Here is a 24,935-nt window from a genome sequence, read left to right on the forward strand (position 1 = left end):
GGGTCCACATGAATAAGTGGGACCCAGTCACTGCCCTCAAAGAGAGCACAGTCTAGGGTAGAGCAGTCATGTTAAACTCTGGTAAACTGAGGTAGGCATAGGAAATTCTAGGCATGTAGGAGAGGGCATCTTATCCAGCCTTATCCAGATTGGGGAAGGCTCCCTGGAGAAGGTGGCGTGTGAGCTGAGTTTGGAATGCTGGCCAAGGACTGACCTGGTGGAAGGAGGTTGGGGCGGACATAGGAGGACACCAGGCAAAGGAAACTAGTGGAGCCACTCAGCGGGTGTGGAGCCACATGCTCACGGGTAAGGGGAGTCAGAAGCCAGTGTTGTCCCGGATCCTGAGGTCAGAGTGGGAGGCGGTGGGGACTGGGGGAGGAGCTAATGGTCACAAGATGAGTGACTGAGTCAGTGAAGGGTATTCAGGAGTGTGAGTCTCAGACACCCACCTGATCCCATCCCTTGTCAATATACGGGTCATTATGGGGTGTCAGAAGGCTACTCTGGTTAAAACATTCTCCCTGCCCTGCCTGGTACACTGCCTGACATTCCACATCAGAGAGCCCTCCTTTTAGGTTAAATAGAGCACTTTTACCATCTGTCCTTGTTACAGGACAGGTAACTTGTTAGCAGGCACTTTCTCTGCTCTCACCTGGGGAGAGCAGAGGTCCCAGAGGGCAAGAGGCCATTTCTGGGATGCAGGCCATGTCTGGAACTTGGCCCTGACCATCCTGCACATGGGCTGGGGCAACTCCACAGCAGGGAGTTTTGGGCACTGCCAGAAGAAGGGCGGTGGCTTTACTTGTTAGCAATGGGAGCCATGCACTTGGGAAAGTCGAGCAGAGTCAATGGCCACTGTGGACCAGGCTGAGGATGAGTGGCACAGAGGCTGGTATTGGGTAGAGCCCACAGGGGAGTAGGCAGAGGAGGGCAGTGGACAGAAAAAGGAGAGAGCAAGGGAAGGAGAGTCAAAGAGGAGTCCCAGGCTTCAGAATCCATTCTGTTTCCATTTCCCCCCAAGTCACACAGCTGCCAGAGTTCAGACAGATGCTGTGATTAGCATTTTAATGCATTTCAGAGGACCTTGTCCAAACTGCTCTGGAAATCAGAAATCAAGAGTTTATCTTCAGCTGTCCCTAAAGAGCTACATTCTCCTTCAATTCCAAAGGAGTCTGAGAAAGTGTGCACACCTGTGTGTTCGTGTGCCCACATGTGGACATGTGTAGGATGTCATGTGCCTCTCCCATGTGTGTTATATGTTCACATCACCTGTTATGTACACATACTTTTGTGTGCACCTATATGGCATGCACTCTGGTGTGTGTATGTGCGTGCATGTGTGTGTGTTTGAGTGATGAGTGTGCAGCTGCATCTGTATGTGCACAAGTACATCTTGCACGTGTGTGCATATTCTACATGGGCCTTTGCAAGTACAATTTTATCCAGGATCGTTCACATGGAAGAGGGAGAGCTCCATGCTAGTTGAAAACAGGTCAGTACTGAGTGACTTGGGCTGTCAGGGTGCCTGGGCCTTAGAAAATGGGAAATGCATTTCAAATGTGTCTTTGGTTGCTTGATCTGATCCTGAAGCTGCGTTTCAAACAATGCAGCTCAATGGTATTTCAAGCAAAGTGCATTTCTGGAGTAATAATTCCACTCCTATTGAACAGTGCTGGCCTCAGAGGCCTAGCCTCTGTGAGGGTTTCTGGAGCCCCAGAAGAGGGTTGGGGCAGCTACTAGTGGGTCAGGGCTGTGGCAGGGCAGGGGTTGGGAAGCCAGGAGGCTCTCAGGACATCTGTGTGGGGTGAATCCCCTCTACCTGCCTCCCAAGATTCTCCTCCTGCCACCTCAATCTGGCCACACCTATATCTGCCAAGGCTGTTTTCTGAAAGATGGATGGCATCGGCCATTCAACTAGCTTCAGGAGGAAGGATTCCTTCTCCTGTTGTATTAGTCCATTCTCACACTGCTGTAAAGACATACCCGAGACTGGGTAATTTATCAAGAAAAGAGGTTTAATTGACTTACAGTTCTGCATGGTTGGGGAGGCCTCAGGAAATTTACAATCATGGTGGCAGGCAAGCAGAGGCAAAGGTACATCTTACATGGCAGCAGGTGAGAGAGAGCGAATGAGCAAAGGAGGAAGAACCCCTTATAAAACCATCAGATCTTGTGAGAACTCACTCACTATCACAAGAACAGCATGGGGGAAACCACATCCATGATCCAATCATCTCCTACTAGGTCCCACTCTTGACAGGTGGGGATTATGGGTATTATAATTTGAGGTGAGATTTGGGTGGGGACACAGAGCCAAACCATATCACCTGTCCTGGCCACCTTCTCTGGACATACTTCCCTAAAAGTGTACCATTCAGTTCCAGACTCAGATTTCTTGGGGCCATCTTCCCAGCCTAGGGAAAGTGGGATCATCACTTTCCTTCTTCAGAGGGAGGTACCTGTTACTGCAAGACTGTGTCAACTTTTAGGGAGCAGGGCAACACCACTGGCTCCTTTGGAGTCTGGGATCAACTAAAATCTAATCTTTAACCCTTGCCTGACCTGCTTACCCCTTCGTGTCATGACGGCAGGGACATCTAGTTGTAGCTGCATGGGGCTCCTCAGAGTCATTCTCTGCTCCCCCTGTATGGCACAGACAGTGATGTGGAGTTGGGGGATGCATCTGCTGGGAGGGGGCCGGAGAAGCAGCAGACAGTTCCTTGTGAATTTGTTTAATGTAAATATATCCTCTATTTATCTTTGGCTGTTAATAAATTCATGCATTATTAGAAAATCCCTCATACCAGCAGACCCGCTGAGTTAGATCAGCTTGTTTTAAGAGATTTCCTGTTGGCAGGATTCAAAGCCCACACCTGCAGCCGGCCCAGGCACAAGGATTTAACTAAACGCTGCAGATAATTAGATCAGTTAACCTTGCAAATTAAAACAAGCACATCGCATTAGCTCAGTTTATCCTAAAAGAAAATATAAGTTCCCCCAGATAAATCGTTTAATAAGAATAGAAGAAGATGGCACATACTCTCTTCCCAGAACCTCTGGGCAGGAGTGAGGGAGGGCTCAAACAGTGGCCAGATAGCGGGTTTGCTTCCATTGATTTATCTATCAGTGATGGATCAGGTTCTTGCCCACTGACTTAACAGGAGTTAGAAGAGTTTGAGGAACATCCAGGCATGGTGCAGGCTGGAGAACACAAACCAATAGCAAAGCTCCATGGGGTCTGAGAGTATTAAGGGGCATCAGTGGGAGGTAGCCCACCCTGCCACTTCATAACACAGGACAACCCCCAGTGAACCCCTGGGGGATGGCTAGAGAATGAAGGTTCAAGCCCATCAGGAAAGGCTTTCTGCAAGAACTGTGACACTCTGTGCCTTGGCCACCACAAGTTCATTGCATCTGCCAGATACTGAGTACTTAAGGAGTTGGTTGAAGTCTTTGTAGATTTCAATGCTACCAAGTCAGAATAGAGGGTAATTTGGACTTTAGGTGTAAAGTTGGCCGTTGGAAAATCTATCAAAAATTTTGATCAGCAAATAAGTAGTGTAGACAAAGTTCTATGTGCAGGAATATGTTGTCAACCTAAGACCAGTGTTTCCAAGTGGCTTACGAATCCTCTGTGTCACTTCATCACTGTGCTAGTTACACAGGCTTTGCATCTGTTCATTAAAGCAGTGTTGGACATTAACTTGGAAGCACTGTTGGGTTGTCTACTCAAAAGTAATAAAACTTCACTGAGCACACCCCATAATACGGATGCTAATGGAAATGAGTGTCCTCCCCAGCTCTTCTGAATTAGGGTGGGTTTATTTGGTCATCAATCATGGAGCCTTTTCAAGATAAAGGCCGTGTTGTAAATGAGAACAGACCCAAATGTGGCATCCCAGCAGCGCTGTGCCCAACTGTCTAGGCGAGTGGTGCTTATGTCCCTTTCCACTCCACTTTTCTGAGGTTCTCTAACCCTCAGGAGGAAAACATAATGGCAGAGTGGGGCCCTCCTCATGGATCAAACTCTTCTAGCCCAAGAGGAGGAATCAGTATTTTCTGACAATGCTGGACAAAGAATAGAGGAGCACACAGGGTTTCTGAAGCTGGAGGAGCAGCGAAATCACCCAGGGAGCATTTGCAACACATGGATCCCAGGCAGATCCTGACTCTTCATGACTCTGTGTGTGTGTGTGTGTGTGTGTGTGTGTGTGTGTGTGTGAGAGAGAGAGAGAGAGAGAGAGAGGGACAGAGAGAGAGAGAGAGAGAGGTGGAGCCTCTTTCTTTACATTTATTATAAATCTGAATGTCAAAGAAATCCCTACGTGCGATAGTGAGATGAGGTGGTTTGGAAACCTCTCCAGCACTGCGTAGCCTGCCCTGAATGGAGACTTTCTCCTTCAGGTGCGACAAGTGTTCAAGTGGTCAGGGCAATGCCCACTTCCCTTACCAGCTTCAGGGCAGAGAGGGAGCCAAGTTTCCCTTCAGCCCTCCACCAGCAGGACTTGCCCCGAACCAAGTGAGTAGCTGCTGCTAGCCTGCGCCCATTGAGGCTGCTCCTGGAAAGGGGGACTGAGGCAGGCTCTCCACTGGCCTCAGCTCCTGTTCCTGATGTCACGTCCTCACCTCAGTCCTCTCATCAGGACTGGCACAGGCCTTCCCCATCCAGACCATGCCACGTACCATGTGGAAGTGGACACTCTCACTCTCCTACTCAGGAAGCTTCATGAGTTCCCAAAAACCCAAAGGAAAGGGAACAAGCTCCTCAGTGGGATGTGTAAGGCCTTCCCAACTCACGCTAAGTCCCGTCCCCAAGCCCTTCCTGAACTTCAGCCAGAGCCCCCGTCCTCTCCCTCCTCCTTGCCTTTGCCCCTGCTATCATCTCACTGGAGTGACATCTGGAGCCCCCTCCATCCACCTAGATCCTGCCGATCCTGCCCAGGCAGTGTGACACTCAGTGAGCAGTCCTGACTGGAAGCGCTCCCAAACCACTCCCAGCTCTAAATTGCAATCTGGAGTCTCGATCCATTGTCCTCTAATTGCTTGGCATGTACATCTTCTCTCCTCCGCAGGAGGGAAGCCCCAGGGGTAGCAGGGTTCTTGCCCTCTACTCACTTCCACCTGCCAAGCAGCACCTAGTGCGGGGCTATGCTCCTGGTGGGTGCTCAGGAAACACTTACCGAATTGAATTACAAACCTTCTCCCAGGCTCTGAGCCGTTCCAGCTGCTGGATGCCAGCTGTCAGGGCTGCTGGGAGAGGCTGAATGCATATTCATTTGAGACTCTCTGTCTCTCGGCCTTGAAGGGCCTCCTGGACCATCTTAATCCATGAGGGTGTCCAGGGCATGACTCTGCTCCTACTCTCCCTGGTTAGGGTTTTCAATCTTCTGGGCTGTGCTCACCCAGATTCCAGGGGTGCTGCCGTGTTTTGGAGTGAAGAATGGTGAACAGGGAGTGGAGAGGGAGGTATGATGTAGGTCTCACTTGGGGGATTGTGCAAACCATGAGGACAAACTTAACAAATACCTCTTGTGGGGGCATGAAGGTGGTGATCTCGAGCCCTCCTCTTCCAGCACAGCCAGGCCTTGGCAGGGCCAGCTCCAGCGTCCTTATGGACCTGCCTGCCACTCACAATGGTTTCCATTCAGCATGGTAGGGTTTGTTGGCCCTTCCCTGAGGCCAGCCCTGCACTAGGCTATAAAGCTGGGAGGTTTGCTGCTATGCATCCTGTGTTGGCTGCCCTCCAGACCTGGGCAGCCAGGGGCCGGGCATGGACCAGAAGGGGCCAGGTAGGAAGATTCACTCCTTTCTTGGAGACAGAATCACCGCAGCAAGAGTGGCAGCTGTAGAGAGACTGTCATTGTGCACATTTCCTGTGTGCAAGAGCAGCAGGGTGTTCAGAGCTTTGCGTGCTTCATGCTATCCGTAAACTGCTCCTGGATAAAAGAACTATTGGCACCCCAGGGCTGAGATGAGAAAGCTGAGGCACAGAGAAGTTAAGTGATTAGCTCAGGGTCACACAGCTCAGAGTGGTGGAGCTGGGATTAGAGGCTAGGTTGTTAAATTTAAGGCATGAGCCTGCCCAGTGGCATGGAGGGTTTGGCCTCTAAGGCCTGAAGTCTTCAGAGAAGGGAGAAATTGGGAGGCCTGAAGCAGAAATGAGGATTACTCCAGGCTAGAGGCTAGGGAATTTGGGACCTAGCTAAACTGGCTGGGGCTGAGGACTGGGACTGGTACTATGTGGGCATTTATGATGGTTAAGCTGGTAAAACTTAGATAAAATCATGGGATCTTAACTTGCCCCCCAGAACTGATGTGGTCCAATGTTGGAATTACCTGCATCAACCCCTGAATCCCGTGACTCAGACTGCTTGAACATGTCTGTGACCAGAGGCTCACTACCTCATGGGACAGCCCAGGCCACTGGCAGAGGCTACGAGGGAGGGCCTCAGGGGTAGAGGGCAGCACAGGCCAGCCCGTGCTGTCCCTGGTCCCCTCCTTCCTGGCTCTCAGCCATGCTGAAGCTTACCAGGAAGGTCAATCTGAGGCAGCCTTTGCACAGAGCACCCCTACCTGACCCCACACCCCTTTACAAAAGAGGTCCTGCTTCAGTCTCTGATAATAAAGTTGGTGCCATTGCTGCTGGCCCTGAAAGCTGACCGACCCACTTTCAGAGGGTGTGAGACCACTGGTGCAACTGTCAAAAAAGTGGGAGTGAGGAATTGCCTGTGGAATGCCTGTGATGTGGCACAGCTGTTGCCGGCGTGGCGGCCTTTGATTCTTCAATATTTAAGCCACACACAAAGGCACAGAAGGGCACAAACTTGAGAAAGACACAGAGGACACAAATATGCTACCTAAGGGTAGCTGAAATTTTATTCCCTTCCTCCTTATGAATCTCACAGAATTGGAAACCATGTCAGTAGCTGGAATAAACATGCAGAGTTAGCAGTGCTGCATGAAGAAGCTCCTCTGGTCCACACCCTAAGACTGCTTTCCTGACTCAGCATCCTCATGGAAGCATCAGGGTGTGATCTAAGCTGAAGGCAAATGCGGCACGTGTGGGGGGGGTGGCTGCTGCTCCAGCCAGCTTGCTCTTCTGTAACCCCTGACCATCTCTACCAGGCTGTGTGAGGGCAGACTCTTCCAGGTCCCAACAATATTATCCGGCCCTTCTCCTTCACTGTAGAAGCACAGATTTGTTCATGGAAGACATGTGCATAGTCTTTGGCAAGATATCCTCTTTCCCAGACTTCCTTGCAGCTAGGGTGGCCCTGTGACATAGCTCTGGCCAATGAGACATACTTAGATGTCTCCTGGAGAGGGGACCTCTTGGAAACCTTTTGCATTCCCGATAGAAGGGACAGAGGCAGCTGGACCTGCTCTGCTTGATGACAGATGCAATGCCCTCTGACAGCAGTGAGGAGAAGGACTCTGTTATGTTGTTGCTGTTGCATGGTTATGTTGCTGAAGCAACACGAGGCCCCAGACTCTGTGATGTGCATAAAACCCAAAGTGTTATTTGTTGAGGCCACTGCAGCCAAATGAATTTCTAAGTGGAAGGGTGGCCACTTAGAAATTACAATTCAGAGAGGTTAAGTGGCTTCCAAGGGCACACAGTAAGGCTCCAGGCAGAGCTGGGGATGGAATCAGACTCTGCCTTCCATTCAGAACAGGACTTCTCCAATGCAGAGGTAGGCCAGGTGTGTGGTGACACCTTGAGGGCCACTGCCCTGCCCCACAGGGCCCCCCAGGTGTCTTGCAATCATGCCAGAGTCTCCTGCCAGAAGAGCCTGGTGTGTGGCCTTGGGGTGACGGGGACGGTTCCTGCCCTCATGCAGCTCTGGCTTTCTACAGGGTTAGTGCCCTAGGATGAGGAGGAAGGAGCATGGGCTCTGGAGCCAGATCTCTCCACGGTTTTCTGGTCTAGGCAAGCCCCTTTGCCTCAGTTTCCTCTTCCATACAATAGCACTAATAAGGCCTGGTTAAGACCTGGGTGATGCCGTCTTAAATAAATGAGATAATATTTGTGAAGTGTCTGGCTCTAGAGAGTACACAGTGATTGGTAGCTGTCATCGGGGTTAGAGAGACAAGATTCTTTGATCTTCTCTCTTATTTGGGACGATGCTGCAAGGCTCAATCTGCAGTAGATGTAGGTGGTGTCCTGCCCATGACCCCTTCTCTTCCCCACCTCAGTGACAGTGGGTTGACTTCCAACTGCCAGCACCGGCACTTCCAGCTTGAGGGCTTCCTTTGACTGTGGAGCCCACTTTGCCCACCCATGCAGCAAGCCAGAAAAGCTAGAGAGCGGAAGACCCCTGGGCACAACCTCGGCCACAGCCTGGTGGAAATTGGTGCATGAATACCCCAGTTCTCTGGCCCCTTGGGTGGGATGACTCCAAGGAGTATGATTGACATTGGCTCTAGAGTCCCAGTGGGGTTCAGCAACACCCGCAGTGGAAGCTGGTCGGCCTGATAAGACACCCCTTATTGATTTCCTCTCTTCCTTGTCTCCACTATTGACCCAAGTTCCTTGGGTCAACCCCACAAAGAAGCTATTTGCACTCAAATGCTTGTCTAGAGTCTGCTTCTGGGGGCGCTCCAACTAAGACAATATCCTTTAAAGCCTAACATTAGGCCAGTGGTGGTTGAACTTCTTGTGCCCACAAATCTCCTAGGGATCTTGTTAAAGGGTGGTGGGTGCTGTCTGAGTGATGTGGCTCAGATGATCTAGAGTAAGCTCAAGACTCTGCATTTCTAACAGACCCCGGTGATGCTGATCTGATGTCCACACTTTAGCCAGGATTTAGACTTCCGGTGCTGTTGACCTGCAGAGGCTCAGGCAAGGGTGAGATCAGTGTTGGTTAGAGCAACCTAGAGCAGCACCACAGAGGAAGGGAGCTTGGGGCTAGGTCCTGATGCCCTGGGAGGATTCTGGTGGGTAGGCTGGGAGTAGGCAGGTCCTTTCTAGGGAGCAGGGAAGCTGGAGACTTGCTGGGGTCTGAAGCCATGCCCAGCACGTGCAGGATTTCAGAGCAACTGATCTGCATGGAGTTGATTGGAGCCCACAGGCTGTAAGGGGCTAGAGGCTGTGAAGTACAGCAGTGTGAGAAAAGCCTCCTCCATCTCCAGACACATTTTCCCTGTTCTCATCCCCAATTCCAGGAGGAAAATTCACACTGACCTGGCTCCCCAAGCCTTCCTCCTCTTACTCATTTCTCGAGTTCCTCTCCCTTTACATACACAACCAACTTTTGCCCTCCCCGCTACATGGAGTCCTTTCGGGTCATCCCAGCTCTTTTCTGAAATATAATGGGACATATAGTCCAAACTGCATACTTGAGCCTTTCTATATTTTTATTATCCTCTTAATTATTTCATCTGTGAATTAGGAGCCACAGGACTTTATTGTGGCAAAGGACTCTGAAGGTCATCCCCACTCACATCATTGTTTTGTCATTAATAATACAACTTGGATGGTTTCTAGCAATCCACAGCATATAAAGGGCTCACACATGTGATTTTCATGATAGAAATTAGGGAACTCAGACCTGGAAAGGTTGGGTGGATGCCCCAAGTCAGTTGGTGTCCTCTGCACAGGCTGACAGTGTTCTGAAGGGTGGAGCAGAGTGTTCGGCATCATTTTGCCTCTTCTGTGCTGGGCACAGGGTTGGGCACACCAGGCTCACCATTAAACACACTGTGCTCCTTCAGCCACCAGAAGGGGATGCCACCCACATGGTGCCCCTGGTGGGCTCATGGGAACATACCACAAATGCCTTTGATTAAAAAAAGGGTGCGTGAACCACAGTAAACTTCGGGGCCCTAGAGAGACCTTATCTCCCCTGCACTCCAGCCCTTTCCTCTTTACAACAGCTGTTTTCATGAGGAATTAAAGAATAAAGAACAATACCGTTTTTTTCTATTATCACCCAGGCTTGCCTATTTTTGATGGCACGTGGCAGCCCACAGTTCCGGATCCCTGCAGGTCAACAACAAAGACAGGTCCTTCTGCTCGCCCACACACATGCACCCAGCAGAAACCCTCCAATCCTAAAACACATCCATCCCGGAGCAGGAGCTCACACAGACATTCTGTTTCTCAGCCTCGTTTTCTGGCGAAAGGTTAACAAACCCTTTGCAGCCTCACACAGATTCATGCAGGCACAGCCCTTGTGGCAGCCTCACATTCCCGCTCCGATGGACACACACCTCGCTCCACACACGCCCACATTCACACCTGCGCCGGCGGCAAATGCCTGGGCCAAAGCACTTTCCACACAGCACTTCCTTTCTACATCCATGACCAGAGAGCGAGGCTTTCTCCTCTTTCCAAATGTACCCCCGCAGGGTGAGCTAGGCTGAAGACTTTCTGGAGGGGCATAGAGGTGATATGGCTGGAATAGGAGCTGCCAGAATGATCTGTTGGTGCCTCTGGAAATGCCAAGGCCAGCAAGGTTGCTCAGCAGAGGGTAAGCTGCCTCCCTCCCACCCATCCTTGCTCTGGGCCAGTTCCAGGCACAGGTGCAGAAACAGGAAAGCAGGTACAGGCTGGGAATCCAAGATGGGAACTCTGGTGTTAACGGAGCAGCCTGGGCCCCAAGGGCAGTGCTGGGTGCTTGGATGGGGATGGATTGGAAAGCTCCCCGAGCGGGGCAGAGATTTTGTTCAGAGGAAGTGATGTTGGATTTGGGCCTCCAAGGATGAATGGAAACTCTCCAGGCAGAGGGAATGACATGGAAAAAGAGGAGCTTGCAGGAAGGCAATGTGCATCTGGAGGGTTTGTGGCCAGGATGGTGTCTGCCCTGGCTGAATCTTGTAGGTGACAGAAGCCTGGGTGGTTTGCAGGTGGTGGGACCTTTATTTTACAATGACACCCTTGGCCAGCCTCTGAAGAATGCATCAGAGGGGTGAGGGTCTGGAAGCAGAAGGCCACCGTGGTGGTGTGGGCTCCTCCAGGGCATGTTGGCTTATCCTGCCATCTCTCTCATCTGAACTCCTGGGCACTTCCCATCACTACCATTTTTGGGGCCCCTAAAGATATTTTCTGGATCATGAGCTGTCTTCACACTTGCCTCCCAAACCAGATTATAAACTCCTTCTGCAACAGGCCGTGTCTTACTTATTTTTGTCCGATGCCAGACACCCTCCCTCCCACAACCAAACTTCGCAGGGGGCAGGCTATCTGTAAACGCTGCTGCCGCTGACTTGGGTGATGGCAACCATGATCCAAGCCACACTGGGGCAGTGCGAAAATTGCAAAATGCCTGTCTGGTGTCCTTAGAATGAGACCTGAGCAGAGGGCAGGGGTGGGGGTACCGTCAGGAATCCAGCCCCAGCCCTGGGGGGCAGGCAGTCTGGCTGCTCTGCGTCAGGGAGAGACATATCTGACCCACGCTTTATTACACTTGTCACTAATGGCGTCGGGTAGTGGAGAGCAGGAGACACTGTCATCCTCGCTCTCCCCCTCTCCTCTCCTCTCCTCTCCCTGTTGTCTTAAGTAATGTGAGTAATGCTGAGCTCATTATTCTTAGAAATATAAAGAATGTCAGAGCTGGAAGGGGCTTGAGAGGTGATATGGCCCACCACCTCCTTCACAGTCTAGATGGTGTGTCCAGGGAGGGTCCGAGCTCATTGCTCTGCCCAGGCCACGTGGCTTGTTGGTGGCAGGCTGGACCTGGCCCAGGTTCCCTCTGTTCATTATCTCATGTGCCCTCTTGTTTGTTTATTTCCTTCAAGTCATGTATGATGACTGCAGGCACAGAGGTTCTCTGGTTCTTTCAGATAAACTTGTTAGGGAGCCTTTCTGGGCACAGCCCATGGCAGGCCTGGACTATGTCGTGGGGGCCACTGAGAATATGAGGCCCCTATGAGAGTCAAGAGTCACTTGCTTGAAAAACGGGGAACCCTCAGGACAGTGGTTGGGGCAGGGAAGGAGAAAGTGGGCAGTCTAGGAGGGAAGACTGTGGGCACAGCCCCAGGGAGAAGGAGGACTTTGAGATGTCTCTGTGGGGAGGAGATTGAAAAGATTTTGCATGAACATAGTGGGACATGGGGCTGGGCTAAGGGCTAATGTGGAAGAGAAGAGGCAAGTTTCAAAGGCATCACAGGTGTAGCCCTTATGCCCATCTGTCCCTCAGTACCTGGATTTAAAGTGCTTTGGACTTCTCTCTTGGAACCTTGGTGTTCCATTCTGTATAATGAGCCCAGGCTGGTGTTCTGTGGTAAAGGTCCTGTTTGGCTGGAAAGCCTGGCTAGGGCACATGCCTGCCAAGCCTGTTTGCTGTTGGGATGGGGGCTCTTCTGAAGGTATGGGCTGGAGAAATGCCCCACATGACCGGGACTCAAGGCCTGGGTTCTGGTCCCAGCTCTGTTATAGCAAAGTCTCCATTCACCTAACCCAGGAGCGAGCTGAGCTGGAGTCGGTGCTGAAACTGCCAAGCCCTTGGGTCAAGTCTGCCCTGCAGACATGAGTGCATGTGAATGGCAGGCGACAAATGATCCTTAATGCCCGGAGGTGGGCTCTGCCCTCTGCTCCTGCCTGTACTCCCCCTCTACCCTGTGCTCACACCATTGGAGCTTTTGCCTCTTCACAAGTCCTCCCTCTTGTAACACTCTAAGGACCTTTGGACTTGTTCCCTGAATGAATGAGAACCAGCAAGTAAGGGAGGAACACTCTGCCCCAGGGCCTCATTGTCCCACCTTCTACCCGCCCTAGGCCCGGGATGGGGTTTCTTTACCTTGGCATTGTTGACACTTGGGTCCAGATCATGTTTTGCTGTGGGACTGTCCTGTACATTGTAGGATATTCAGCAGCAGCTCTGGCCTCTACCCACTAGATGCCAGTAGCATCTCCAGACAATGTCAAATGTCCCCTGCAGGGCAAAATTGAGAACCACTGCCCTAAAAGGACAGATGAATACTTCTTTTCGGGGAATATGAGAAAGAAGAAAGATACATCATCCATTCTCCCAAAGAGAAAGAAAAAAGCATGAATCCAGGTGAGATACAGAGGAAAGGCTGGGTGACCCCCATGACTCAGACACTTTTGTAGGCCTTTGTCCTCCCTACTGTGGAAGAGCCACAGGGCAGCCCCTTTCTCAGTGTTATGAGTTGAATTGTGTTCCCCTCACAAGATGCTGAAGTCCTAACCCCAGGACCTATGAAAGTGACCTTCTTTGAAATAGGGTCTTTGCAGATGATCAAGTTAAGACGAGGTCATTAGGGCAGGTCCTAACGTGATATGACTGCTGTCTTCATAAAAAGGAGAAGTCTGGACACAGACAATGTACACTGGGAAGATGATGCAAAGACACAGAGGGAACACCGTCTACAACCGAGGAATGCCTGAGGCTCCCAGAAGCGAGGAGAGAGGCCTGGAACTGATTCTCCCTCACAGCCCTCAGAAAGAACCAACTCTGCCAACACCTTGATTTGGGACTGCCAGCCTCCAGAACTGTGAGACAATACATTTCCGTTGTTTAAGCCACCCAGTTTGTGGCGCTTTGTTGCAGCAGTCCCATGCTAATACAATCAGCAAGAGGAAGGACAACAGGACCGGGGAACTGGAAGAGTGTGTGGATCTGGCTGAGATGATCTCTGCAGAGAAACAGAAGGTGGCAGGGGCTGGGAGGGAAGATGCAGGTGCTGATGAGACCCAGACTCACTGTTCAGAGACAAAAACCAACACTGTGCCTATAGGACAAACAAATGGAAATACATCCCATTTCTAAAATGAAAAGCTTTGATTGCACCAGTCACTAGAAGTTGTAAAACTACCCCGAAGAATTAACAGCCTCCATACATGCTAACCACATCCATCATAAATTCGTCTTTAGTTTCTGTTATCATATCACTGTCTCTGGGGACCCCTGTCTTGTCATCATTTGCCCTTTATAATTTATTCATCTTGTTCTTGCCTGCATCCTTTCTACTTATCATTCATCTTTACAGTTGTACATAAAATTAGATGGATCCCTCAATGGCAGGATTGTCAGGGAGGGAGATGGGCCTTGCCAGGGAAGCCCCTGTATGGTGATGGGGTCCCCACCAGAGCCTCCTATGGATGTCAGGGTTGAGGTGGGGTGGGCCAAAGTAGAAAGAGGGAGGGAGGAGAGAGAAAGGGGAGACAAGTCTGAAGGATAAAAGAAGAAAGTGTTGGTGAAGAGATAGAGGAAAATGTGCAGAGGGAGAGAAGAGAGGAGAAAATGGGGGCACAAAGAGAAGAAAGAAAAAGAAAAAGAAAGAAAGAAGGAGAAAATGGGATTAAGAAAGAAAAATGAGAGGAAGGGATAGAAAGAAGAGACAGACTGAGATAGCGGTGCTAGAAATCCAGTTGAGCTCTCTGAAAAGAATTTTCCCACTTTAACATCTTTCCTGGTAAACTCGAAGGTCACATTGAATTTCCATGGAAGTGACCCATCCTGAGTCGTGGTGACCTGAGTCAGGAGGTGCAATGGCGGGACTCTGCATGTCTGCCAGGCTGACGCGAGGGGAGGGGAAGGGAGAGACAGCAGGGAGGAGGGTGTTAGTTTGCTTTGTATTCTAGGATTGCTGGAATGAGGACACAAAAGCCAATCTTTAACTAGTGAGTTGGAACTTTAATGTTTACCAAGGAGATACAGCTCCCACTTCCCCCACCCCCATCCCTGGCCAGCTCTAATTCCCACTGCTTCCTAGCCTCCTACTGGCTGGACCCAGCTCTTCCCCTGCCAGCCCTGGTGAGAAGCCCTTTCTGCTACCAAAGGAGCAAAGTGCTGGCCACGGCTTGTCATAGCACCTGGTTTTCTCTCATCTGAGCATCTCCCTTGAGACCCTGTATTCCCAACCTTGGAAACAGAAGGGCTTTTCCTGGAAGACAATTCCCCACAAAGTCCCAATGGCTGGAGGAGCTGCGACAAAGCTTTAGGGGTAGATTTTAAGGAACAGACTTCCTTCAAGAGGCTTCCCGTGCACACTCAGGCCCCAGGTGGTTCTCAGAGTGGGCCTCTCCTGCCCTGCGTGAGTCACCTGGCTCCTGGCCTGTTGTGTGTGCCTGGACTCTGGGTCGTTTCTCGGTCCAGTGCTCCCATCTGACTCATTTTACTCCCACCCTACCCATATCCTGAATGAAAACTTTGAGTCATTCCTGCACTCCATGGTCATCCTGGTTCTCTCTAAATTCCTAAAGCAACCGGTGGCACTGGCAGAGGCAGGTATCCTGAGCTTTGGTAGCAGACTCAGTGCTGGTCCTGGCTCGGCCACTTATCAATTTTGTGACCTTGGGCAAACCTCGATCTCCTACTCTGTGAGGGATAATCATGACATCTTCTTCATAGGGTAGTTTTGAAGATAAAATGAGGCAATGTAGGTAAAGTGCTTGGCATCATGCCTGTCATATAGTAAGCGCTTAAAAGTATTGTGATTATTGAACAATTGTCCACACTACCCATTTTATAATAACATGTGCTGTCTTGTATTGTTGACTATGTAGATATTTGTGTGTGTGTGTGTGTGTGTGGCTTCCATCCCCAACTTGATGGACAACTCCAAGCGGGGAGGTGGATGTGTTTTTCTTATCTCTGTATTTTACAGGACATCTGGCACACAGGAAATACTTGATGGATTGAGAAACTGCCCCATGTTGACTGTCCCCTGTGAATAGTGAAACAAATTTTGTGAATAGAGGAGCACGGGCAGGAAAAGAACAGGAAGTCAGGAAAGAGTGAGATCAAGAGTATGAGGGCAAGAGAGGCAGAGAGATTAGAAAAAGGGAGTCACTCTGCCTGGATTTTGGCAGAAGGCAGTGCTCAAAAAGACCCAGATGAAGCTTCATAGTTTAATAATCTAATTCTACTAAAGCATGCCAAACTCAAAAATAATAATCCATTTGTGCCACTGGTCCAGGGATGACTCCATCAGCCATCAGAGGGCCCTGCTCAGGCTGGTTCCCAGGGATACTGGGAATCACGTATCACTGATTTGTAAGAACAGCCACTGTGGTTTCTGAGCTTCCACTGATCCCAAGAGAAATGTCAGCTTCCCTTTTCAGGCCCCCAATGAAGACATGTGCTAGGGGTGCCTCTAGTTCTGTCTCTGTCATTTTGTTATTGTTGCTCATGGTGATGGTGGTGGTGTGTGTGTATGACAGCAATGGGATTATTTTTCTTGCTGGCAACAGGATGCGAGCTCCGTAACTCGCTAGAAACAGCATAGTCTGCCTGTACTATCTTTTCTCCTCCTTCTCTCCTCAGCGAGACAGTGGAGGGCTGATTTTAATGGCTTGATTTTAAGGGATTTTGAAGTCTGGAAAAGTGCCTAAATTGCTGAGGTTACTAGTTTTCCAGGTTCTTTTTTTTTTCAATTTCATTCTCTTTAGTCAGACATAGAGTGTGCTTGCTGGGGCGCCTAGTGTGGTCACCCCAGACAAGAAGAAGTCCCCCTCTGTCTCTCACCGAAACAGGCAGCCATGAACACAGCCTCAGTTGTCAGGATCGCCTATTATTTGGTTGGGTGAGAGCATTTGGCTTGGTCCCGTCCCTGCATTTGCTAGTGGCACACTTTCTCTGATCTCAGAGGAGAGAACCAACCAACAGCAATAACACCAGGTCTGCTTTCTGGAATCAAAACAACTCCACTTTAAAGAATAATTTTACTTGGTCATTTTGTGTTTCATTCGTCTGCATGCAGGTTTGTGTGGAGAAAATATGCCCTCGGAACTTCGAGCTGCAATCCGGTCTTTTATTCCTGCCCCTCCCTCCAGTGGGCCGTGCCTGCCCCGAGAATTGTTTGATGAGGTTTTTGAGGCCATGAGTTTCCCTGTGAAGCCTTTGAAGAAGGGATGGTGTTCGAGGGGACTCTAGGCTATGTTTCAGCTCTGCTGTTGGCGTCTATCTATCTTCCCCCTTCCCGTCCCAACATACATTCACGTTTCTTTTTGCCCTTTCCCTCAAACTTACTCAACTTGTCTTTGTGATTTCAGAAAAATGCCACTGGATCTCCCAGTATGAAGGATTAGCACAGATTATGGGGAACAGTGTTAATTATCGGTGGAAGGGGGGCTGGCGCGTCGCTCCAATGTGCTCCTGATTTCCCCTGGGCCTTTCTGCCTGGTAATAAGCCTTCTTTAATCTGGCAGGCCCCTTGGTGAAATCAGCACCACGGACAGTGATATTGATTGCTTCTGAGAAACCATCACAGCTGCTCAACCAAATTACCTTTGATATGTGACCTTTAATGTAATTACTGCAACATCAAAGTATTTCTATAAATTATTAAAGAACTAATACACTCCATCATTTAGCTATTCTATTATATGTAAAATAAACAACCACAAGTTAATGTTAGATCCTCAACAATCCACACTTGCTACAGAAATACTCCCAGTTCCCAGCCTCTCCTCTTTCAAAATCCTAAACCTCCCCCTCCCACCTTCTCTTTCTGTTTCGCCTTCTGATTCCGGCTTTTAGCCACCATGAAACTCCCCAGCAATCTCTCTCAAGCTGATGAAGGGCCTCCCATAACAATGTGGTATTTTCTATTCCATTTGGGTGGCTCTAAAATATCTGTCACAATCTCCCCCAAAACAAAGTACCATAAACACTTTATTAATCAGCACAAACCTTTCTCAGAAGCCTTCGATTATCCTACAATATGGCTTTATGCTTCACACATAACATGGGGCGATATGGAGCATATTTCTGCCATCTTACAGAGGGCACCCAGAAAGTAATTACTATAATATATGTGCATGTAGCCGCGCAACTGAAAAAACAACTGGGGAATGGCCACCCTGCCAGAGCTGGGCTTCACACAAAATCTGTGCGGTGCTCGATTTCCATATATTTGCATCTGTGGGTATGTTATTAAGATGACTCAGCCCCGTGCTTTGCAATCACAAATACCAAAATACAATACAAAGGCTGTCTTAATGGAAGGAAGGCCCTGTGTAATTCAGCTCTCCCCACCCCTAAACGAGTAAAGAAAGATCTTCGATGCACAGGAAGGCTGCCCCCGCCCGGGGTTGCATTTTCTCTCCGTCTACCTGGTTAACCATTCCCGCTGTGGGGTAGAAATTGAAACGTGTGTTTACATATGGTTGGCTTGGTAAGAATGTAAACATGCATGTGTAAGCATGGGTGTGCATACTTATAGAACACATGTGCTTCCCTGCAGTGTCCATTGTATAAGCGTCAACACTATATTTAGAAAATCTTTAAATTATGCCCACAAACACACATCTTTCCATCTATCTTTAGATACTCAGCAGCCGTATATCTCTCCCCCCTCACCACCGCCCCATCTCTCTGAACCCACAGGAGAGACCGCGCAGACCCTTGACCCGAAGAACACTTCTTATTTTATGGTGATGAACTAGCCTCGATAATAGCCATGGCTGATATCATATCCAGTTAGGGGGGCCATAAATAATTCTCTTCTCCCCCGCACAGAAGCTGTAAACCAGGGCCGAGGCGCGATAGTTTATCAAAGACGAGGGCTGGCTCCTTAAATAAACCGCGGTGATCTCACTCGCGGCGCCCCCTCCCACGCCGGCCCCCTCCTCCCCCACTAGAGCGGCCCGCGTCGACTCGATGGGCGGACTCGATCGCGCACGCGGCCCGCGGGCCCGGCGGAGGCAGCTCCCGCTCCGGGGATCCAGGACGCGCCGCTCCCCCGCCCCAGGCTGCCCTCGCAGTAACTGCGTCTGGGCTCCACCTTCACGGCCACGGCCAAGTGGGGCCCCGTCCCGGATCCCGTCGGGCCCAGACGGCCGGGAGCCCGGGGATTTGGGGGGCGCGCGGGCTCCCGAGCGCAGGCGGGCGGCGGGCGCCCTGCCGCCCTCTCCCCGCGCGCCGCGCTTCCGCCCGGCCTCCCGAAGTCGCCCCCTGTCGGCGCGTCGGCCGCTTGCGCCGCGGCGGGCGCCACTTACCCCGGGCAGAGTCTTCTGCTCGTGCAGCGCGCTCTGGGCCTTCAGCGCTGACTCACGCTCGCAGTAGGTGAGGAAGGCGCAGCCTGGGGAGGAAAGCAAGCGCCAAGAAGGGTCAGTGGGGCGCCCCCGGTCCCGCCGACGCGCCCTGCCGCCCGCCCTCCATGCTCCCTCCCCTCCCTGCCGCTCCGTCCCTGTCCCCACCTCTCTTTCTCTCCCGTGCACTCTTCTCGGAGCTTCTCTGCCTCTCGGTGTTCCCGGCTGTCTGTCTCTCGTACCTCCCTTTGCTTTCCTATTTTGCTCCCTCCGCGGAGTCTCCCCACCCTGCATCTTCCCCCCACCACACCCCCCTCTCCCTACCGTTCTCTCCTTACCCCACACCCTGGTGCCTCAGACCTCTCTGCCCTGTTTCAGCGCCAGCCCCTAACGCTTCCTAGAAGGGGCAGGTTCCACCCCTCACCCACAGCACCTCTAGCCACACTTGACCATGGGCTCTCTTTCTGGCCGGTAGGAGTGCTGGGCGCTGCTCCCTCAGGGATGGTGGAGGGCTCCTCTAAGCCTTCCAAATAAAGGCTCAGTCTGTAAGGAGACCCTAAGCCAGGCCCTCCTAATAAAATAAACGTACCCGGTGTCCCCTGTCCCAACCCCTGTTGTTTGATTTGCCGTGACAGATGGTCTTCACACCCCTCCAAGTCCGAGGGCTTCTAGGGCATATCCAGGCCACCGACTTACAGCACTAGACCACCCTTGCTCTGCCTTTAATTGCCTGGGTGACCTTAACAAATCACATCCTCTTTCTGGCCTCAGTCTCCCCACCTGCAAACTGAGAAGGCTCAGTCTAGCTCTCCCACTGAGTAATTCTAACTGGGCCACACCCCACCCCCTCGCCAGGGAATCTGGATTTGACAGAGGAATATACTCAAGGGGTGACTTTTCAGTGCTGTCCTTTAGGTGTGGTGACAAGGCCAAGAGAGTGGGGATGGGGGAGTCTTTCTGGGAGTTCCCATAAGCTGCCCAGCGTGCCCAGTGTCAGGCCTTCTTTCTCTGCCTGCAGATGTGGCTGAAGGTGGCTTGGGAGGCCTGCAAGGCTCAAAACCATGGGGAAAGCCCAAAAGCTCACTATGGCGAAAGCAGGCTTGACTGTTCTGGTGAACAGTCACCGCAGACCTTTTCAAGCCACCCATGGCCCCAGAGAAGGCACCCTGTGGAATGGCTGCCTCTCTTGTTCCTCTCTTTCTCACGTGATCTTATCCAAGGCCACATCCCCAACAACCTGTGTTCCCTTCTGCCCCCCATTCCTCTGCTCTCACCACCTCCTCACCTGGTATGCGCTTTTTCCCCATGTTCACTTCTCTGAAACCCATTGATCTTTCAAGAATCTGATCAAGTTCTACCTACTCCAGGCAGCCCTCCTTGGCTGGTCTAGTCCATCCCCAGCCAATCTCCACAGCCAGCCATTTGGTCATTGCCATGGCCATTTATTTCCTGAGTGCTCGCTCTGTGGCAGGCTCTGTGCCAGACTTCGTGGCCCAGGCCCTCCTCTCATGAGGCCCACAGGCTGCTGGTGCCAGTCTGGTACCTATGTCAGCCCTTGTCATCAGGCTTGCTTTAGACTCTGGTTGCTGGGCACAGAACACTGCTGGTGTCCTCTGCAGCTCCTGACTCCTCTACCATCCAGCCTGCACCCAGTGAAAACCCCTTTCCTCCCCTTCCAATGTAGAAATTCCTCCTGCCTCCCTTCCCTTTCTGGCTTCAGAGAGGAGGTGGAAAGGGAATGTATTTGTGAAAGGAACGGAGATGAAAGAAGGAAACAGGGAGAAAAGCCTGGGAGACAGAAACTCTCAGCTCCCAGTGCCCCCTCTGCCTTCCCCACCTCCAACTCCTGCCCCAGGCTTGGAGGAGCTTTGGAGAAGCCTCTCTCCCACTCCTTCTCATCTCTCCCTTCCTCCAGACCCCAGATCACCCCTCCTTCCTCTCCTGTCCTCCTCCCTCCTGGTCACTGGCAGACGGTTATTGATGGAGACACCCAGGGACTGAAATGAATAGCGGTCAGAGGCCCCCGTGACGTCGTCCCTCGTGCTGCCGCCTGCTTCTCCCGGGGGTGTCTTTCCTCCCGTCCCCTTGTTGGCCTTGTCCTCTGCCTGCAACCAGGAGGTGGCCACTGCCTCTGCTGCACGCAGGCAAGCCAGCTTGGGACAAGGTCAGGGGCAGGTTTGGAGGGAGGAGGATGAGGGGAGGGAGGAAGAGGAGGAGGAGTAGGAGGAGGAAATGACCATATTGTTTCCATGGCCCAAGATAACAAGAAAAGGATTCCAGAGGAAAAGGAATCTGTTGCTTTTGTCCAGCTTTCAGGAATTTCTGCCACAGTTTTTGAGAGAGCTCACAACTTTATTGTGAACCAAAATCTTTCAGGATCCTCCAGACCTTGGGTGACCTCCCCCTGCCGTCTCCACCCCCTGAATTTATCTCCTTCCAGTCTTCCCCTGGCCCCACTCACCAGTCCCCTCACTACTTCTTAGCCCCCCAGGCGCACTCTGTCTTAGGGTGTTTGCACTGGTCTTTCCTCTTCCCAGAACGGCCCCCCCACCCCACCCATGCTATCAGCATGGTGTGCTCCTTCCCTTCACTCTGGTTTCTGCTCAAATGAGACCTCCTCAGAGACACTTCCCTTGACCACGCCATTTGACATAGCCCTGCACCCACACAGACCCTGACCCCTTTTCCCATTTCCCTTTCTTTTTGGCACCCATCACTCCCTGACAGAGTCACATATATTTGCTCATTGAGGGGCAGGCTCCCCATGATCAGATGAGGTTAGGAGCCTGGTTTTGTTCTGTTTCTGCTTGGTTCTCAGTGTCCAGCATATGAGTGGAGGCTAATATGTATTCCTTGAAAGTACTGAATGCCAGAACACCTCAGCTAATTTGGTGGGGCCAATAGGCACAGAAATGGTGATCAGAGGCTACTGAGCGCTGTCCAGGATCTGTGGGCACTGAGGCACACTGGACTTCCATAGTGGTGGCAGGGCCAGAGGTTGCCCGAGAGTTGATAGGCGGGTTCCTGATGGGAGGGTTTTTGCCCCAAGAGCTCCCAGGAGCCTGTTGAACCTGACAGTGCACTCTCACCATGCTTCCCCCTTCACCCCCAAGTTGATCCCAGAAAAGACTGATAAACAACTGCAGCTCCTGACTCCTCCACCATCCAGCCTGCACCCAGTGAAAACCCCTTTCCTCCTCTTCCAATGTAGAAATTCCTCCTGCCTCCCTCCCCTTTTCGGGTTCAGAGAGGAGGTGGAAAGGGAATGTATTTGTGAAAGGAACAGAGATGAAAGAAGGAAGCAGTGAGAGAAGCCCAGGAGAGCCCCTTCCTAGGCAGGACCCACCCCAGCTTCCTCATCGGTAAAATGGGAAGAGTAATGGCCCTCAGAAGCTTGTGGGGAGACCTACTTGCCGGTGAGTATGAACAGCCTCTACACACTTCACTAAGTGCAGGCTGCAGTGCCAGTATCAGTTCACTGTTGTGAAGCAGGGGCTAGAGAGGTGCTGAAGCCCCTTCCTTCTCTCCCTCTGCACCTCTGTGAGGCGGGAGCGGCTGGACACAGAGGCTAACTGGGGCAGTCCCACTCCGGGCCCTTCCCAGTCCATCTCCAGCCCGTCCGATACAGCAGCTGACACGCCGGCACGGCAGATTAGTTGGCTATCTTAAGGCTCTTTGAGAAAGGCAAATGCGGATAAGCAGGTATTAGCACTGACTCCGGGGTTCAAAAGAAGGGACCAGTCTGCTCCCTGGCTGAGGGCAGAGCCTTGGGGGCATGGTGACTGTGGGGAGGGGGCTGCAGGAGGAGAATTTGCCATCACAGGATGCTGTGGATGGTGAGAGGCCTGGGGTGGAGGCTGGGGAGCCGGGGAAGAAAGGGTGCCCAAGCCTCAGCCATTGGACACTCACTGCTCTCTCCTGGGGAGGGAATGGGGGTGGGACACACAGAACCCCCAGCTAGAACAGCTGGCCTTGACTTCCTGTGGCTCATTTCCACATCTCACAGGGGTTGAGGAGGGGGCTGTGGGCTGTGAGGGTGTCTAGCTGAAAGGGGGGAAGGTGGGGAGCATCAGCCTCAGCGCAGCAGCCACTAATCTGCCAAACTCACTCTCCTATGTTGTACTGAGGTGTCCCCAGAGACATCCCTGGCGGGGCCCTTTGGGAACTCACAGTTGAGGTGGGAAACGGGATTCTCTCAAGGAGCAGCTGCCTAACAACACAAGACAGTGTGGGAGAGAGGCTAGCACCGGGCTCTGAACGCTGAGGCTTGAGAAGGTCTGTGGAGGGTGCCTCATCCTTCCTGGGGATGTGGCCAGTGGCACAGAAATCTCTCCCCATCTTCAGACCCAGAAATCCCTCCCAAGTCCTGGTCCTATGATCCACATACACTCGTGCTCACAGAGGAGTTGGCAGGGATCCAGTGTGGCTGCTTGGAATAGCAAAAAAAATTAAAAACCACCTAAATGTCCCTTAGGACAGGAATGCTTTCATTTTTAAACTGAATACTCGACAGCAGTTAAAAAGATGAAAATACCCTCAATGTACCAGCATGGAAAGCCACATTGTCAGATGGGAAAAGCAAGTTGTGAAATAATAGACACCATGTATATACAATGGAGACACAATCAACTCACCCATTATATACGCAGACCTGTATTTACACGTGAAAGACAAAGTCTGGAAGTCACACCAAACTGAAAACAGGGAGTACGGGGTGGGGAGTAGGGGGTATGTTTCCTGTGACTTTCACTTTTTTTGTTTTGTTTGACACATTTAGACCCAGAATGTATTCATGTATCACTTGCATAATTAACTTGAAAGGAAAAAAAAATCTTTGCTAAAAGAGTAGGATGAAATGAAAAGGAGGTGGGTGAGAATAGGTGAGCCTGACAGGATGCAGGGCCTATGGCCTGTATTGAGGAGACAAAGATCATTGCACATCTGCTGCCTGGCAAATATACTTCATGAGGGACATTATCCTTGGTGGGGTGGCTGTGGCCCTGCCTCAAAGCTTCCTCTGAGCCGGGGCTGGCTGCTGTGGTGCTGGGAGTTGACACAGGTGCTCTCGACTCAGCAAGCTGGAAATGTAAATGGTTCTGGTTCTTTGGCCCTGAGTTCTGGGGGTTGGTGTTTGGGGGATGGAAACCATGATGGTGCAGACACCTCCCCGTCTTCGCCCTCCCATTTTTGGAGGGCCCTCCCAGCTGTGCAATTCTGATAGGACCTGAGGTAGAGCCACCCAAGTGATCCAGGGGCTCTCTGGGTGGGTTAGGACCTCACCCTGAGCTGCCCCCTTTCCTGTCCCAGTGTCTGGGATGGTTCTCCCAGCACCAGCTCATTATGGAGTCTACCACCCGTTAGGGGTCAGCGCTTTCTGTCCCACCTCTTCCTGAGTCACGGGATCAAGCAGGATAGAAGCGCAGCCTGTTCTGGAGCAGAGACAGCTTTGGAAATCATCCAAGGCGGGGTGGGGGCAGAGAGGTGACAGAACTATGGGGTGAGAAGTCACACCACAGTGTTGCCCTCAGCAGCTGACACCTGGGCTCCCTATGGCACCCTCTCCTCACCCGAGAGGGACCCCATGCCCACCTCCTCTGCTCACCTGAGAGGGACCCCATGCCCACCTCCTCTCCTCACCCGAGAGGGACCCCGTGCCCACCTCCTCTGGCCAGCACAGACCTGCCTGTCTTCTAATACTTGAGATTCTATCACATACGCTGAACACTTTGGCCCGCACGCATGTTTCCTTATTCAGCCATGTCACCTTCTCCCACTTACCATTCTTATTTACTTATCCCTTCCATTTACCAGCTTGATGCCTTGTCTCTGAATAGACTTTCAATTCGGTGAGGGTGGAGACAGGCTCTTCTATGTCTATACAGCTAAGTGGAAAGTGGAGGACCCAGCTCCTCATTCAGGGGTCTGTGAGCTGGAGACCAAGAGGGACTATGGGGTGGGGGAAAGAGATCCAAGATTGGGGCACTGAAGGGAGATT

The 24,935-nt window shown here is 51.5% G+C and overlaps 1 protein-coding gene across 52 annotated transcripts in view; it reads right to left on the reverse strand.

The window, feature by feature from the left end:
* The window catches only part of CELF4 (CUGBP Elav-like family member 4), a 324,300-nt gene that overhangs the window by 225,055 nt on the left and 74,310 nt on the right, over nucleotides 1–24,935 (reverse strand). For 45 of the 52 annotated variants that reach the window (XM_024235766.3, XM_024235765.3, XM_024235764.3 and 42 more), the window contains 1 exon segment: nucleotides 18,908–18,990. In XM_024235766.3, coding sequence (XP_024091534.1) covers nucleotides 18,908–18,990 — 83 coding nt within the window. 52 annotated transcript variants of the gene reach the window in all.

Source organism: Pongo abelii, chromosome 17, assembly GCF_028885655.2.
Source record: "Pongo abelii isolate AG06213 chromosome 17, NHGRI_mPonAbe1-v2.0_pri, whole genome shotgun sequence".
Classification (NCBI taxonomy): Eukaryota; Metazoa; Chordata; class Mammalia; order Primates; family Hominidae; genus Pongo; species Pongo abelii.